General features: G+C 47.2%; 1 protein-coding gene across 1 annotated transcript; it reads right to left on the bottom strand.

The window, feature by feature from the left end:
- Positions 1–421: 421 nt before the first annotated feature.
- On the bottom strand, positions 422–18,216 carry FAM167A (family with sequence similarity 167 member A). Its single transcript, XM_026041517.1, has 4 exons — positions 18,112–18,216; positions 13,430–13,590; positions 10,389–10,917; positions 422–3,136 (listed from the first exon to the last, which is right to left on the bottom strand). The coding sequence occupies exons 3-4, from the start codon at positions 10,758–10,760 to the stop codon at positions 2,873–2,875; spliced, it is 636 nt and encodes a 211-aa protein (XP_025897302.1). The 5' UTR covers positions 10,761–10,917; positions 13,430–13,590; positions 18,112–18,216; the 3' UTR covers positions 422–2,872.
- Between the last annotated feature and the right edge of the window lie 222 nt (positions 18,217–18,438).

The following is an 18,438-nucleotide window of genomic DNA, read 5'->3' as shown; positions in this document are numbered from 1 at the left end:
ACGTAGAAAATGCAGGTCCGGAACCCAGATATCTGGTATTTCTAACAGCACATATAACAATTTCATAATGCTGTGCTTGTACTAACCTCCTGCATTTAGGTACCCAAACGCAGCCCCAATCTGTCTTTGATCCTAGCTGCTCTTAGAGAAAAAAACAGTCTGCTTCTTCCAAGGCATTATCGTAYAGAAAGGTTGTCATTGCTGTGTTTTGTTTGCAAATGCCTCTGAAAATCAGATGTGGGACAGGAAACATTTTTTTTTATTATTAAAAAAAGTAAACAAGAATTTTAATGAGCTTTTTTTTTCTTCTTTCCCCCCTCCCCCCTTTAAAATGTCCATGGGAAAATAAGGCTACTTCTCAACTAGTAAACTAACAGCATTGTGGCCTGTTCTCTGCTTTGTCTGGCAGTCTGGCCACATCCCTATTAAACTTCTTAAGTGCCTGGGCAGTGCAAGTTTCCATGTCGGAGCACTGTACTRTTTAACTTAAGAGTATAGACAGAGCTCCAGGGGCCTTTCTTAGCAGAAAGAAATTATACTTTTCACAGAAATGCACAGACACTTCAACTCACCAAAGCAGCGCTCTGCTCCGAGCACAAGTTCCCAGTGCAGGAAGGGTGGAGGAGACTCCCAGGATTGGAGTCTTCCTGGGAGGAGACTCCCAGGATGAGGATTGAGGAGCTCAGGAGAGGGGACTAAATAAACCTGGGATTTTTAACTTAGCAAAGGGAGGTTGACTGCTGTCTATGAAATGCAGTGGTGAGAAAAAAAAGGAAAAAGCACCAGGAAGGAAGGAGACCTGTTGCAATGAAACTGGAGAAAAACATTGAGTGCAGGGACTGGTTGTGAATTGATTAAGAATGGAAACTGGAGGCAGGTTTGTGACCACAGGAGCTTAAAGAGCTTCCAAGTGCCACTGGGGAAGGAGCCCCAGTGAGCTTTCAGATGGAGAGGCAGGAACCACCAAGGGGTTATACAGCATGGAGCCCCTGGAGATAGAGGACTGAACCGGATCTGGAGGCCACGAGCAGTCCCAAGTGGCTATGAACCCCTCTGCAAAGTGACTTGTCCCCACCATGGAGACCCATGAAGTTAAAGCACTAGCTGAGAGCAGACACATCCAAACCTTCCTACCACAGGGTTRCGCCAGGCTGTGCCTTCCCATTTCCACAACTGTATGTCTCATGGAGCCAGTGCTCTGCATTGGCATGAACCATGCGAACTCAAAGCCCTGATGACTTGTTGCATCCTCATTCTCCTGTCAGCATCGACTTTTAGTTTGCATCTCAATTGGAAGCAGCGAAGTGGGCTCACTSTTCCCTCTGTCCCTCCCTAGAGAGGCTTCCTGCAGGCTCATGTACACACATACAAAAGCACATACACATACACACACACACACAGAGCTTACAGACACAGACACATGTCAGCGAGGCCACACAGAGCTCAGCTCAGCGCCCGCTTGGTTCCCTTGGTAGTTGTGCAGACATAGTTGCATCTCATCGGTTCAATTTGCCTCCGTCCTCTCCAGTGTGCTGCTTTGGCTTGGCGGACTGAAGGACTCCACTGCTATGACATGGTCAGGAGAGGTGAGGAACCAGGAAGGAGAACCTGGAGACAACCAGGAATGGCCTGTCTCAAGCACCAGGTATCTCAAGGTTACCTTGGCTAGATTGGATGTCCCCATCCTTGCTCATCTAGACCATGGGTATCTCTGCCCTCCACGCCGCACAAAACTCCTTGCACTGAAAGGCAAGAAAATAGAACATCTTAAACTGTCTTGTATTCTGCCAAACAGGCAGGGAATCCTATGTGTTTGCTGCAGGTCCAAAACATGTTGATGGCAACTTATTGAAGCAATGTTTCTTCTTTTAATTTATAGTCACGCTTTACTAAACAAAAGTCCTTTTGCTCCCTTTGAAGTTTCCTGCTTTGGTGGAAGCGTGTTGCTACAGAGGATTCAGGACTTGCTTGTGGTACTGGGGAAGATGTCAATCTGGGATGATTTCTCTGTCATGGGATGTCATGGTAGGATAAATTATCTTCTTTGCATTACTGCTTATGAGGGTAACCACATGGCACCTTGCTGACAATGAGATCTGGGACATGTGTGGCTCCCACTATAATTTTTAGAGTGCACAGATGACCTGTGGCCAGCTAGGATTTCTATCTAAATGTAACCATGATGTCTCCATAATCCATACCATGAGCAAACTTAAACTAGCGTACACTGGACTCAACAGAGCATGCAAACAGCTCTACTTCTCAGCACTTTTTGGTGTTGCATCCAATTCAACTCCCTCTCCTTCACCTGCCAAGAGGGCCCTTTTCTTCTGGTAATCAGCTTCACCCTGAAATAGCCAAATGGACCTTATGTCTGGAACAGCTGAGGCTGAGGGTCAATGCCCAAGGACTTGTCCAGAAAGGAAGGTGACTTTCTAAAAGGATGGCCCTAGTCTGAGAGAAGGTGAAGGGGATGGGAAAAGGATTTTTTCTCTGTTTTGTGGCTTTCCCTTGAACCTCCCCTTGGGCTTCTGAGTACAACCAACCACACTGGAGCTGTGTCAGCCTCTTAGCTCTTGCAGGGAGTGGAGGAGAAGGGACTTCTCAGTGGGGCTGGCTAAGTGCACATGATGGGTTCAGATGTTCTCCATGGTTCCTGCAGATCTTGTCTTCTCTACAGGCGTCTCCGGCACATCTCAGTGACAAGCTCTGCTTCTCTACCCCATCACCAAGACCAGCTATGGGTTCCCTGTTTGCTCCTGTTACCTCTGCTTCTCCGAGGCCTCTTTGCAGCTAGCTATCAGGTGGAGAGAGCCCTTGTGCTGCCCAGTCCTCTCTCTCTCCCCTCTATCCTTCCCTCTTCAGCCCCCCTTCAGCAAAGTGAGAACCGTCGGGAGTTGATGTTCATCTTGGTGACCCCGATGAGCTTGAGCGGCGTGGAGAGGCTGAAGGAGCTCATGAGCGGGAAGTCGCAGAAGAGGTCGGAGAGCTCATCCCTCTCCTCCAGCTCGTACGTGGCATCGTTGAGCATGCGCTGGTGCAGGTGGCAGGTCTGCTCAATTTTCAGCTTGTTGATGTCGCTCCGAAGACGCATGAGCTGCCTCGCCAGCTGCTGGTCCTGCAGGCGCATTTCTGCCTGAAACACAAAGAGGGGAGTGGTGAGGAAAGGGCTCTTAGCAAGGGCACATCAGCTTTTGCCCCCAAGGTGCACCCAGATAGAGTAAATACTGCACCAAATCATAGGAAATCAAGCTCAGCTAGAGGTGCTACCCTATGACAATGAACTGAGAGGGCAGATGGGGAGCAAAGGAGGGATCTTCCAGGCCAGCAATGCACCCCTGGCAAATCAATGCTTGGAATGGTGATTTTTTAGAATTGGGGCAGTCACAGAATCACAGAATCACAGAATATTTAAGGTTGAAAGGGACCTCTAGAGATCATCTAGTCCAACCTTCCCACTCAAGCAGGCGCACCTAGAGCATGTGGCACAGGGTGGCATCCAGGCGGGTTTTGAAGACCTCCAGAGAAGGAGACTCCACAACTTCCCTGGGCAGTCAGTGCTTGGTCAGAATTCCATGAGCACTACTTCTTGTTTTTACCTTCCTGCTATGAAACTGGAATTAAAACCAGCCATGCCAAAGTATTGGCTTGAGGTTTCAGTCAGCATAGGCTTCAGAGCTCCTATTTCAACTCCAACCAAATCCAAATTAATTTTGCTCATCAGGGAGCAGCCGCAATTAGAGGTGGAAAGGAGCAATTAAGAGAGCTCCAGAGACCCRATCCCCAAATGCTGAGGCCAGGTTTCCAGCCTGTGTAAATCAGTGCAGCTCTGCAGGKTTGTGCTGGTTCATGACAGCTGGGAATGTGTCCCTCCCCATTCCTCATGGCTCATCTTGCTGTATGGAAGCGGCTCTCAGGATGGGCCTCCATGGTTTCCCAAAGGAGACACACTGACTATCCTGTGGGCTAATGAGCCAAGCTTTTCTGTGCGGGTTTGTCCTCCCTTGGCGCTTAAGTTTGAAAGGTGGAAGATTCAGGCATGATGAAAGGAAATAGCTTTTTTTTTTTTTCCTCTTTTTTTTTAATTCAAGCCTATAATTAAATGGAAAATTTGTTGCCACATGAGTACTTAGTGAACTGATTCACAGCAAGGTTGAGCTTTTATCTGGATGAAAGTATTAAGCAGTAGAGTTAGAATAGCAAATACCACGAACACAATCCCCACTCCTCACGCTACATCCCTCCTCATAAAAAAAAAAGAAAGCAAGAAACCACAAAAGCCACAAAGAAAAGAGAGTGGTGGGAAATAAGTCAAACAGCTCTTAGCAAATCCTGTGACTTAAACCTCTCTGTAACTACTGGAGACCAGGGGGACAAAGATCGGGTGGAAAATAGTCCTCTGTCCACCCCAGTGTGGTGTCTTGTCTCCGTCACAGGACACAAACCATGCTGAGAAAGGAGMCACTTGTCACCACAGCTCCTGGTTTTGATCCCCAGGGAACTGCAGCTCTTTTGCCTCTGCACTGTCATAATAATATAATATGATGTTAATAACCCAAGTTGGTTACTTCTCACTCCTGAGCTGTAGCTAGGCAGGCAGCACGGATGAACTTGCCTGTGTGCTCTACAAATGGGCTCCACCTCAGTTGCCTGCAGAGGATTAAGCTGCTTTTGTACAAAATTCAGACCCTCATTGTTGGCAGGGTTGAGGCCATTTACCTCCTTTGAAAAATCACTATCGCCTTGTAGGCCTCATAACCCAACTCATAACCTGGCAGAGAAATGCTACTCTGCAGGTTTTTCTCCTCCCACGTGATTTGCAGTGAAAAAAAAATGATGACTTTTTTTTTCTGTTTCACAGAATGCAGCAATGTGACATTTTATCAGGAAAGTGATTGTGGCCGCTATTAAACTATCCCTTGGGCATTACATCTTGTCGGTTGATCAAGCTGTGGAAATGTCGATAATGCTTTTATTAAAGGTTTTTTGAGGAATGTGTGATAAAAAAATAAAATGGACTTAAAAATGAAACAGGATGTCATTATGGAGAGAAAAAATGACTTGGAGATTTCTCCTTTTTTTTTTCTCTGCAAGGCAGCTCTTCAATTCTTGACCTCTTCTTGCTCTCTGTGTGTTTCTAGGAAACCGTTTTGCTCTTGTGTAAGTCTGAAAGCAAAGATGTGTTGCAGAGGATTCATCCTGGTACCCTCCTATGCTCACACCTCCCATCACCCTGCGTCTGACATTGAGTTGGCCAAAGCAGCTCCTTCTTGACCAGCTGGACCGTCTGCAGGACGGATGTAGCTCTGCATTGTCTGCTGAGATGCAGGGAGCAACATCCCCCTTGGGGCCCGTCTGTACTGATCAAAAGAGACTGTTTCCTTAGACACGGCTCCTGCTGGCTCTGCCAAGGCATGTCATGCTTTGGGGCTGAATGGGGAAGGAAGGAGGATGTGTCAGATGGATGCCACGCATGGACTGGCACAGGCAGCACTTTCCCAGAGAGATCGAGTCCTCTCCTTGCTGCTGTCAGGGCTGGGACTGGGACRTTGCCCTTTGGATGGTCCCCATGAAGGGAAGCTGCCTCTCTTTGACAGAGGAAAGAGAATGGGAGAGGCACAAAGGCRGGTAATGGATGACGGAAGGATTATGCACACAATGAGGAGATGGCATGGGAGATGATGGCTGTCACCGCCCGGACCCTTTGGGAGTTCCCTCACTTCCTAGTTGTTCATCAGTGCCCTATGTAGTGACAGCTCCCGGGGTGGGGACATGTCCATGGGGGCATTAAGGCTGGGAACAGCCTCTCTTGCTTCTCCTGCTCATGACCCAAGCTTGGCTTCAGATGCAAAAACTCAGTCATCCCTCCGCAGACTTGTTCTTCCCAACCCTTGCAGTGTGGTGGAATTGTGACAAGTGTGGCCAAGCCACTCTGCGGTCCAGCTCTCCCCTGGAGAGGGATGTGCACCTGCCCGGAGGTCCTGCTCCTCTGCCAATCAGACCACCAGCTTTGCAGGATGATCCCAAATTCCCTATGCTCTGGGATGTAAGAGCCACCTTCTCTGAGAAGGTGAAACTGGATTAATCCAAGAACAGGCAATTCAGAAGAAAATGATGTTATGTGTTCAAAAACACCCAGAATGATAGCAGAATTGGGTCAGAACCCAGAAGTCTTCGCTCTCCTCCTTCCCTTTCCCAGGCACTCTTCAAGGGTATTAGAAACGTATTAGCCATCCAGGCTGAGGATCAGACCATTTATATGAATGATTAATGATCTCTCTTTAAAGGGAACACTGTTGGGTCAGCAGAGATCCACAAAGCTTTTTGGAAAGAAATAATAGGATTACAGTGTCCACATCATGGGAAGTCGTGGGCCCAATGCAGAAATATTTTCAAGCATGTTTTGCTCACACAGACAAACTACCCCTCGGCTTTCTATATTCCAGCCTGGATTCAACAGGCAAAGCTGCATGGCTGGAGCACTCATGGGATGCATGAGCTGATGGTTTGAATTGCCCTTGGTGGCAGGGACAACCTAACTCAGGCCTCCTGCWACCTGACAGAGGAGCTTCTGCAAGTACCAGACCAAAGCTGGACCACAACATCCTGACTGAGCAAGTCTTATGAACTCAGCAAGGTTTTTCATGTTTGGACTCATCATCTCCCAGGAAGGTCTAAAATAGGAAGAGAAAGAGAAAAGTTTGGGAACATCCTTGCCTTTTGTGCAGTCTAGGTGGCTTAAGCCCAAATATATGTATCCCAAGATGTAGCCCAGACTTGTTTCCAGGTTTTTGTTACCCGTGCACTGTACGYTCATAGATTGGAAGGTCTGAAAGTTCCCATCGCCATTGCTCTATCTCTCCTGTGCATTGCTATAGGGGACAGCAGCAGAGAACACCCCAGGTAGCAGAGAAGGTGCAGAGTTCTTCTGGACCTCTTCCCAAAGGAGAAATGTCCAATGGGCACAGCTCCAACATGAGGTCCAYGAAGCACAGGATGATGGCATGGGGAGAAATGGCTGCTCCTAGGGGGGTCATCCTTTTTATGTCCAAAGATAAACAAGTCTAAAGCAAAACAGGTGCTTTCCTAACTGAAAGCAGACCTTTGCTGACTGTTTTATTAGGATACAATAAAACCCTTGCTGGATCTGTTGGAAAGATTCTCAGGGACTTCATTAGCACTCAGGTCTAGTCTTTAATCAGTCTGGTCAACTATATACTCTGGTAAGCCCTTTCTAAGTGACTGACCAGCTGGACAGAGATGTTTGTTGGTTTTCTTGGAAAGTATATAGGATTTGGGTCTCTTTTAAAGAGTCTGTCTTATATACTGGCTTGTACTCTGATTTCAGTGCAAAGAAATCAGTGAATTCAGGAAGGAAAAATTATTTTCCTCCTGGACTAAAGTCATAATTGTCCTGAGACATACACAATAACAGTGGGATTCTATTCTTTAACCACTTTATTTAGGAAGAAGAGGACTTTGAGGGCCCATTTTTAAAGCTGATGAAAGGAATTTGCCCTGACAAATTTAAAAAATACAGCCTGGCCATTCTGATCCTTGGGTCTTTCACCACCTTTACTTCCTGTGGTGKTCCAGAGATCTTGCAGAAGGACTGCTCCTCCAAGTTGAGATCTGGCCATCTGTATGTTCTTCTAGTCTGTACAGAGCACATTTTGGAGGTTCTTGCATGCCCTGGCTGGTTTATAGCCTTATTTTCAGTAGTGATGAAGAGTGGCCACATCTGACCAAGTAAAGGCAAACAAGAGGGCAAAGAAAGTGTTCTCACTTCTTTTGAAAAGAAAGACAGAAAGTGTTAGCAAAGGAAGTTTTGCAGCTCCTGAGAGCTGAAAAAAAAAAAAAAAAAAAATCCAGAGCAGGAATTTGCATGTCTGAATAAATGTGCTTTTCAAGGCCAGGTTCTCAGCAGGTCCCATCTGACGCTTCTGGCTGGAGCTCAGCAGACATATGTCAATCCTATAAACTGGGGCTAAGCCTTAATGTGCAAGACACAGAATCAGGCCCCGAGAAAGGTCTTGTGGGGAGAAAGATCAAAAACAGCAGATGCACAATAAGACCTTGGATTTGTCCTTACTTTCACTTCAGGCATGGGGAGCTAGCACCTGGTCTTCTCCTGAGATGCTGAAGCAAATCCTTTGCAGCACTGAATAACACATTTTGCGTGGACTGGGAGCAACAGGAAACTTTAAAGTCGGGCACTCCTGGATCCCTACTTTAATACGTAATCAACCAGTGCCAGTGCCCATCCTGCAGCACTGTGGCCTCCTGACAGTTTGGCCATATAGGTACTGTTTATATCACTCAGCCCCCAAAAAAGAGACTGTTTCTAAGGATTGGTCCTTAACATGATCAAACTCCTGAAAATCTATCTTTTTGTCAGGCTACAAGCCAAAACTGTGCTGGGGCCATGCTAATGCTACAACCCAGCCCATACCATGCCAGGGACTCTGCTAGCAATAGTGCAAGTTGGGTGATGGAGCTCCATTGCCCACGTCCTGGCACTGCTGCACTTTGTTTAGTGTAGATATAGGCTAGTATCCTTGTTTCCTGGATAGAAGTCTCCATTGGCATAGCCATATCCTGCTCTAAAGGCTTGCCATGTGCTTTAATAGCATGCCAAGGTGGGTTAAGGAAGCAGGCTTCGGTGCTGAAATCCTGCTGTGTTGCACTGAATGGAAGCCTGTTCATTTATTCCAACAGGATCTGGGTTTTCACCCTTCAAACATGAAGTAAAATGCGTCTTTGTTTTCCATCTTTTGGAAAAAGAGGGTTTTTGGAAAAATCCCCCARTCTTTTGGAGGGTTGGAAGCTATGGATGAGCTACATCTTGACTGTCAGCTGGCAGCTGTTACCCAACAGCAATGACTCTGGCATCGCTATGTAGTTGTGTGGTCAGTCAGATACATGCTCCCTTTTGGGGGAAATTGTTCTAAATTACATGAGTTGCATCCAGATCCAGTGAAGACTGGTAGAGCCAGGAAAAAATGGAAAGTGAAGAGCAATTAGGGTTTGCTTTGCCTTTTTTTATACATTTTAATGTTCAGTTTTTCATCGGATGATGATTTATATACCACATCCCAGTCTGAAGGGTAGAATTGGATTCCAAGCAAATTTATACTCCCATCATGGGCTGAATCCAAAAGAACAGACCAAACCCATTTAAATCTGGAACTCTGAGAAAGGAAATCTGCTCCTTGCTGCTTTTGGGGATCTTGAAACTTGGGATTTACATCAAATGTGCTGTGAAATTACGATTTTATCACAGATGAAAGCAGGGACCCCAAGGCTGGTCTGACATCAGGATCTGATATTCTCCAGAGCCCTGTGTGATTTTAGGAGATCAGCTCAAAACTTATTGTAACAGTCCTGGATTCCTGAAAGTACTGTATTCATATCTGAAAGACATAGTCCTGAGAAACATCTCAATCACCGGAAACGCTGACATTCAAAATCCCTTCTGTGAATAAGTTCTCTAGAGACCAATCTAGCTAGTCTATAAAGCAGCAATTGGAAAAAATATATACTTCRGAGTGAGGATTGCAAAGAATTTTTAAAAAATTATCATTCACTATTTTCCTTAAAGACTCTCAGAGCTTATCAAAAGAAAATCATTTGCACAAGAACATTTTCACAAGTGCATCTGAACCACACACGCTTTCCCATTTTGGAATTGCAAATATTGCTGTTATCAGGACAGTTGCAAATAGAGATGGGAGTAACAGGCGAACACCCAACCAAGCAACAGAAACAGTGTCATCACTTGCACCCAGTTCCCAGGCACCTGGGCTATATAATAAAGCTTTTTCATTGCAATAAAGAGGAAAAGTCAGTAGTTAGTGTGGGAACACTTGTGATACATATGCTTTGACACTGGGAAAAACGCTCAGCCTCCCTGCTTGCACCTACACTTGGGAAGAGCATCAAGGCTCAATCCCCAGCCTCCAAAACTGCTCTCACAAGGCAATGAGATCCATGCCTTGATAGTAACATCCATGATATTAACCTCCACTGTCCTCCAGAAAAGATGTGCTGCAATCAGTCTTCCTTGGCTGCGCTGACTCTTGCGCTGGGTTTGGAGCTGCCTTGGTCAGTGCTAGTTGGCTTAGGCCAGATATGACCTTGAGTGACCAGCTCTCCTCTTGCTCTGGGAGATCTCCACTTCTTCAATCTCATGGACTTTGTTCCCCCCACCATAAMAGCCAAAGACATCATGATAATCACATACTATAGGCAGCTACCATCTCGCCTTACAACTACCCTTTACTTCACCTGAGGCTGAAGACAGGTGGGAACAAGGAATCACTTGTATTCTATTCTTTTTTATTTTTTTAATCTCTCTTGAAAGAACACAGGGGCAGGAAGCCACTTACCAGTTCCTTTCTGAGCCACGTCAAAGCTTCATCGATGCTCTCAAAACCACCTATTTTCCCTGAGGTAAGAGTCACCTTGTCCTGGGAAGAGCTCCCATTGAGCTGTAGCTGCACCTTCCTTAGAGGGACAGTCTCCTCCGTGGCCTTTTTGGCCTCATTTGCCTCTTCCTCTCCTGTTGACTGGGGGCTTTTCCATGCCTGCTCCTCCAGCTTTGCCTTCCATTCCAAATACGATGGACGCCTGGTTTCCAGTCTCAGCTTCTCCGTCAATGCCTTGAGGCTCCTCAGGTGATCATCGGGAGGAACAGCACCTCCCAAGCTGGTATCCGTGCTCTCCGGTGCCTCTTCTATTTGGATTTTAGGCAGAGACATCCTCAAAGAGCATAGAGGTGAGCTGTGGAGGTCACAAGCGGAGGCAGGAAAGGCTCAGAGCTGAGCACTGCTGTGGTATGACGGACCTAGATCCTTGCAGGATGGCTGCATCCAAAGGGTTTCCCTTTCAGGCACCGTGCTGGCCCTGGATGAAGACCTAGAAAAAAAAGACAAAATTCAGGTTTCAATGGTGAGACACAAGAGGGATGGAGAAGGGGAGCTGGCTCTTCCTACAAGCAGGATGGAGCAGAGGGAGAGAGGGCTTTGGAAGAGGCATGGTGCCAAGCTGCTCTTAAGGAGTGTTACCTCACGTCAGATACGTGACTGGTTTTTTTTTTTTTTGGCAGGAACACACAGATTTTAGCTTTTAGTGAAGGTCTGGTTACCTACATTTCCAATCTTAAGTCAAGAGGTCATGAAATGGTTGCCAAAGAGGCCAGGACACATTTACATGCCCTTCTGGGGCTATATCACATATCCCGATGTCCTCCAGAGCCAGTAATAGCTATKCTTCAGGATAGGGGTATTTGCTGGTCAAAGTGTGCCATTTTGATGATTTTCTGGCTAGCAATTTTTTTAGATAAGGAAAACAGGGACAGATGAAATAAACCTTAACTCAAATATCTCCCAAGAGTTTGATCCCAAAGGAAAACTGGAAAAAAAAAAAAAAGTAGATTAACCCATTCTAACTTCTGCACTGTGCTGTGGGAGCAGTTCTTGTGTCTTGGCACTGCCTAATTCYCTAGGGTGAGTGTATCCATGGAGCCTTTTCCCACTCACTCTGCACACTACATGTGTTTCCTCTGCATAGAAGATGACTCTTGGGAACCCTTTGACAATTGATTGGAACTCAGGAGCTAGGAGTTTTCATCCCAGGTTTTCCTCTGAACATCACACATGGACTCATAGACGCCGCGTCCACACTCTACACCACAGTTTCTCTCTGCAAAGCTGGACTAATGATACCTCCCTCCATCAGACCCCTGGGACAGAGAATTTGAGCAGCCCTGCAAGAGCTAAACTTGCAACCTCCTGCCTTCATGGTGGTGGTATCAGATAAGAGACTTTCTCAAGGTCGTGTGTTCATCTATGGCTGAGCTAGGAATAGATCTCGTCTCTTATTCAGATCGAATGSAAAACAAATACTTTTTTGCCTGCCTGGTAGCATGCCCGGAAGGATCAGTCAGGATATATGGAGTTTTTTYTAGCTGGGTGCACTAGAACACAGTAATATGAGTTACTCAGCCATTCTTTTCCCTTCTATTTACGCCCACAAAGATGTGTGTAACTCTGAAATCCAGACCATAATTATGCCTCCTGAACCTTTTCAGTACGAAAATTAAATTTAAAATAAACACAAACAGAGAGCAAGGTTTATCCCACAATTGTGTGCAGGCGCACGAGCTGAATGAGGAGTTGATAATGTACACACAGACAGTCCGGGGGTGGAGAATTAGTCATGTTGTAGTCTTGTTCCTGCTCCTATTTATGTTAATGAGAGTTTTACAGGGAGCAGGAACAAACTCAGACACTATATCAGGTTGAAGCCAACAATTCTCATTTCTTTTTTTCCCGTTGAGAAGGATGACATCGAGGTGAAAGCAGAGCACTCTCCGAGAGTCAGACCATTTGCCAGCTCCTCAGCTTATGCTCTACGGAGCTGAAGGCCTGTCAATGAATTTCACTTGCTTRGAAAATCAACAGGATATTCCTAGCCCACCAAAATAAATCAAGYAAAATACCTAAAAGATGTTAAGGGCTTTGCCTCTTTTTGTTCCCTCCCTAGCAGTGAAGATTGTCAGGAGCTGCCAAATGCAGCATCYTCATCCAGTGACACTGGAGCAGCTCCATATCAGGCAAAACCTAAGAGATATTTCTATTGCAGGGCTGAATTTTCTGAACTCCACAACTACAATGCAGAGACCCCACAGATTTTCTTTTTTCTTCTGTCTTCTGCATATTTTAAATCCTCAGAGCAGATTGTGTGCTCTGGGTGTAGCTCAGGTTAGTATTTATGTCCTGGAGCCCTGGAGGGCCCTTTGCTGTGACCCTGCTGCAAGCAATGGACCCTGTCCCTGCCTTGCTGGATAGATGATGGATTTGATTTTTTTCTGTTCTGAAAGTGGCACTCTTCCAGCCCATCCTTCACCTCCTCCCAGGTACAATGTGAATTTTTCCTTTCACTCTCTGTAGAGATTCTCCCTGAACAGGAATGTTTTTTTTTCCCAGTCTGTCTGAACTCAAGAAAAACAGAGGGAAGCTGCTTCTAATTTCCTATTGATACCTTGGGCTGGAGTAAAAGAGCTCCTGCAGAAACAGATCTGAAATCAGTAAGCGTGTGAAAAAATTTCTCCACGGGAGGCTGTAACACAAACCTGCTGGACAGCTAGCTAATTCCTGGGGACAAATCTGTCTTCTCCCTCAAATCAACAGTATTCTCCTAGACATCCTACCCCAGGCTCAGTGTTCCCCTAGACCAGCCTGAGCAAGGGAATTTAAGTGATTAACCCTTGATTTGTCTTCATTAGTCATCACTAGTCAGTGCCAATGGGTTTATGATGTGCCTAATTAAATGCAAGAGGAGATTAGCATCAAAATGATGGGCCTACTTCTATCAACACCCTCCTATCAACAACCCCCAAGCACATTTGCCCCTGCATGAAACCTACCTATCCTGAAGGCATAGGACATGCAGGCTGGGGTAAATGCGTCAACAAGAACTGTTCAGATTCTTTWGGGCTGGTTAGGCTTCCGTCAGATGAGTGATTTTAGCTTCCCCACCATGCAGGATCCTTTGGTGTAATGCAAAGAGAGCAGCAGAAGCACACAGCTAAGTGGAGAAATATTAATAACATTAATTCTATCTAATAGATAAGATAGGCTGACCAAGCTGACATGGCCCGGGACCTATTTTTTACAAGTTTACAGATCAAGACAGCTAATTTTTCCCTTTCCCAGGCCAGATGCACCTTCATGAGGAGTCTTTTGCCACCACAGCTTCACCCTGCAGCCATTTCTTCATCCCTGAAGCAGATTCAGTGGACCTGTCCTCATCACACACCTGCATGCATCTCTGCCCATGCATTAAAGTGGGAGTCAAGAGATGGATGGTGAACATCCCCTTGTAAAGCAGTCATGATAGAGGAAATACTTTGAGGCAAAAGAAGGTGGATTGGGTTAGGAGAGAAAACTTGGCTCTATCCTCACTGATAATAAATAATAACACAATTTGGATGTTGYTCTTTGCAGTCAAAAGGGAGATTGCATGAAATGATGCTATGCACAGGCATKTACACTTCAGGGATTTTATGTGTCTGAAAAGTTTTATATTCCTATCATCAGCCTCTGAACAGGGCTAATTCACCCCTGGAGAGAGTCGGACATTGGACAGCAAGAAGCCTAGAAGGGGAAAGAARAGAAGAACACTTCTCTGGGTGATATTCCCAGATCTTCTTGCTCAGGAAAAGGGTGATATTCCCTTTTCCTGAGCGAGCATGGCCAGCCTGGGTGCACATTTGACTGATGGGCAGAAAGAGGGGCCCATGACGAGTGTTGAGCCCAGCTTTTGCTCCCCACTGCTGCCTCGTTGCTCAGCTGGTTCTAGCTCTGCTGCACAAGCATCCTGCCCAGGGCAGCTGCGAGCCGGGACCGTGCTGGTCTGCAGCAGGTTGGCAGCARGCAGGAGATGCTTTTTTTTAAAAGGAGGTTGCCATAGCAATGGAGTATGGGAGCACTCGGGTTCCACCACGGTCTCCCTGCACAGCATCCTCCGGGCAGCAGCAATGACGAGGCCCCTGGGACCTGGGCAGTGTAAGAGGATACCCAGGTTGTGCTGATGTGTCGACTCTCCGGAGCCTCTGCCTTTTCTTTTTCTTTTCTTTTTTTCTTTTCTTTTTTTTTTTTTTTTTGTGCAATTCCCTTCTGCATTCCAAAACAAGCTCCCTGAGGAGGTGAGCACTTGCACCAAGGACTCCAGTGAGTTCAAGCCTATGCAGATGGATTCTTTAACACTTGAAATATGCTCCCGCAGAAAACTGTTCTGGTTCCCAAATGCCCTTCTTGCTTGTCCTTAAGTGACTTTCAGCCTCCTACCTCCCCAAAAAAGAGAACATACCAGGCCAAGGTCACTCCATGGGCCTGATCCTGAAGCCAGGACTCCCTCCAGGACAGAAGCCCAGGAKGAAATCAGTGCCCTGATAGAGCTGACTGAATAGCAGTGCTGAAGTCTTGATATTCTTGTATTTGCTAGTCATAGGAGTATCTGGAGACAGCTTCCAAACTGACCTTAAGTGGCCTTGCTCAGAGTTACTGTCCCTGTATTGACCCAAACTGCAAGGCCCTGGGGCCGTTTTTGTGAGATGGTCACATCACAGCCCCACACGATGGGCTGAAACCCTGTTAAACACCTCATTTAATGGGATCCTGAGTGTAACTGGGTGTTCCTGCAAATCTATAACCAGGAATAAAACCAAACGACCTCCTAGACAACTCAGATGCTAAGGTGAGCAGCAGAGCTGCACCTTAGGAGGGGACTTTCCCAGATCCATGGGAACAGGGAGAGAGAAGTGGGATTTTCCATTCACATATGACCCAGGCATGCACAAGTCTCACATCTCCAGATGCTGACAGCAGCAGCAACTAGTTTGCATTCCCTTACCCTAAGCAATCTTTTCCAGACTGGTCTCAAGCCTCAATGACAGTGTCAAAACCTGATTCAATACTTATATCTGTCCCATCCTGCCTAGCTGCAGCTGATCCTTCCTGCCTTTGCCACCCAAAACCTGAGCTGACCCCATCAAAGAAGCAGAACTGAGATTGGTGTCTGCTTTTGATATCTGATAGCTCCATTTTCAGCCCAATCCAGCTCCCTTTAACCAGCTGATATCCCACAGATTGGTGGAAATCCAGACAAGATGCCTAGACATTGCCACATGTTTGATACCCCTGCACAGCGGGCCTCCAGTGAGTGGGAAATCTTGGAAAACTGGGAGGTGTCACAGCAGCTTCCATCCATCAACCATGAAAAAGAGAGGCAACACTGACCCTCAGCCCRTAATACAAAACAAAGTATATTTATCTTAAGGGGGAAAGCAGTTTAGCAGAACTGGCCACCTTCTTGGTGAGAAGACCCCCCCCATACTGATCATTTTCTAGCAAGGCCAGTGGAAGCATAGGGGCTGTGGGCAGAAGTTGCATTTCCATGCACTGTCCCACAGTCCAAGCAGGTCTTGGGATCTGCAGGTCTTGGGAGCTAATCGCACAGGGAGAAGACCCAACGTGTCCCTAAATCCCCCTGAAGGACCTGTGCTTTGTCAGAGTTACTTCCTTCCCCTGATTTCCCTGTTGCCACCCCAAAAGTAGCTGCGTTTCTCCAATAAAAAGGGCATGTAGAGCAGGCGGGGACGTTTGTACCAGTGCCACGGGGTAATGCAAAGGGCTGGGACTCCTTGGGAATGAGCCAGATCATGCTGAGAAATGCTCTCTTCCCAGGAGACTGCCACATGGAGTTATTTTTCCCTAAATGCAGCGTGGAAAGCAGCAGGCTGAAGGGTATATTTTAGGGGAAAAAAAAAAGAGCAAAAAAATAGCTCTTTTGTGGCTTAGTTAGGGTTCATTCTGCCAGCACTGGGTCCCCTCGAGCCCCTGTAGTGGTCGAGAGCCCCGGGGTCCGGGTTAAAGCGATCAGGGGACGGGGTCAGCCCTTGGGTGATGCCCTAGTCCCCTTTACATGCCCCCTGTCCCATCCAATTACTTGCTGAAGCAGCTGCCTGAGTGCTAATCACCCAAGTGCCGTACTCAGACCTGCCTCCTCCTAGCTGACTGAAATGCTGATCTGAATTACGCTTTGTTTTCTTTTAACACACATATATATAATATATATATAATGTAAGGGGGTAACAAGCAGACTCCCACCATTCCCTTCCTGCCCTCAACAAGAAAAAGACCAAATTACTATGAGGCTGATTTGTTCTTTCTGCAGTGTTTCCCTGCCAGATTTTGCAAACACCTAATGGCTGCAGAGCTGCTACCAGCCCAGAGCACAGGAAAAGCCACATTCCTCCCATKCTGTTTATTGTTGTTGTTATTATTATTATTATTGTGCATTGCAGATCCCTCCCCAAAGGAGAGGTAACATTTCAAGGGACATTCAAAAGCAGAGATCTGAACTGAGAGTAGCAACGAGAGGACCAGYCCGTTGAAATGATGGTTGGTAGGGAGGAAACAGACCCACAGCAGCCGGGGCGGGCTTGTTCCCACTGAAAAGTGGCAAATCCATCAGATACCGGGAATGAGCAGACAAAGCCTCAGCAACGTGCTCCCAGCCGGACACAGCTGCCCTCACTGGAGAAGGACACTCATTTTTCATGGCTTTTATCCCCTCCACTACACCAASGTACCTAGTGCAGAAAGGGCAGAGAGATGCCGAATAATACTGGGAGCATCCTGGAAGAAACAGGGAGAGGTCTCTTTTTCCTCATGCRGGAGGATGGAGGTGTCCCTGTGCCTGGATGGGAGCGGGTGCAGGATGCACTTTGGTGCTGTGCAAGTGCAGGGGGGCCGTGTTGCACCGGGCTGGGGGTTGCACAAAGGTGTACATGGTGAGGGGGGAATTTTAGCAAGCATTCATAACGTGCCAGKTACAAGGGGCACAGAAGAAGTTAGAGGGTGATATATAAATATATAAATATATATATATATTTTTTTTCCATCAGTGTTGCATGGGCCAGATCGGAGCAGGTGGAAACCTGCTCTGCTCGACACGCAGTGCCTGTTTTAAAACCCGGAGGCAGCTACGCCCTGCGAGGCCACCATGCTTTTTATCCCGCTCTGCCTGCACCGAGGGAGCCTTCCAGGGCTCCCGCTCCCCTTGGAGAGGAGGCAAATGGAGCAACAGGTGGAAGTCCCAAAGCGGGGGCATTTCTGTCCCCTTGCACACTGGTTAGTGCAGAAACTGCCCCCGTTGAAGGTGGTGAAACAGCCCAAATGCTGCAAGGGGGTTCATGCCCTGCCCAGCTTTCCTGCCYGTCCCCATCAGCACCGTGCAACCGCACAGGGCATTTCCAGGGGATTTCGGCAAGGCTGGGGGGGCAGGAAGCCCCCAAACATGTAGGAAAAGCCATGGCCAAGCCTGGTGCTGCAGCCTGGTGTCCCCAGGACTGCTGTCCCTCTTGCCTCCACCCAGGTGCTCCCCAGGGAGCAGGTCCTTGATGCTGYCCACGTCCACAGCATTAGAAAATCCAGGGATCCGGCTCTCAGATCCCTCCCGTTCCCAACTCCCCCAGGTGTCCCCAGCAGCCTGGGCAGTGCCCCAGCCCCATCACGGACAAGACATTGCAAGAAGCAAACTTACSAGGCAGCGAGTCACGGGGAATCTGCCACGGACATCTTGGCTCGCTGCTCCCTCCGCGGCGCTCCAACTTGCTCTTTGCAAAGCGGTGTCACCAGTGCCTCCAGGAGACCGTCTCATCCTTGGCTCTGCCTCCCTTTGCAAATCTCTGTGTGTGTGTATTTTATTCAAGGGACTTTTTTTTTTTTTCCCAGCGGTTGCGTCAGGCCTGTTGCCTGGAGACGGAGCGAGCTATTCCAGTTTGAGCTTTTCAGCCCAGATTTCCTGTCTCTCTTTCATTCATGCCATCGAGCCCTGAACCTACCTCCCACCAAGCAATAACCCTGCAGA

The sequence above is a fragment of the Nothoprocta perdicaria genome, unplaced genomic scaffold (assembly GCF_003342845.1).
Source record: "Nothoprocta perdicaria isolate Ctin4 unplaced genomic scaffold, notPer1 scaffold_101, whole genome shotgun sequence".
Taxonomy (NCBI): Eukaryota; Metazoa; Chordata; class Aves; order Tinamiformes; family Tinamidae; genus Nothoprocta; species Nothoprocta perdicaria.
The sequence above is the reverse complement of the archived record's forward strand: the minus strand, read 5'-3'. Positions and strand labels throughout refer to the sequence as shown.

Bases quoted from the DNA above. Each gene is read 5' to 3' on its own strand.
- FAM167A (XM_026041517.1), bottom strand. From the start codon at position 10,760: ATGTCTCTGCCTAAAATCCAAATAGAAGAGGCACCGGAGAGCACGGAT. The intron at 3,137-10,388 runs GTAAGTGGCTTC...TTTGTGTTTCAG, and splicing joins CGTGGCTCAGAAAGGAACTG to GCAGAAATGCGCCTGCAGGA.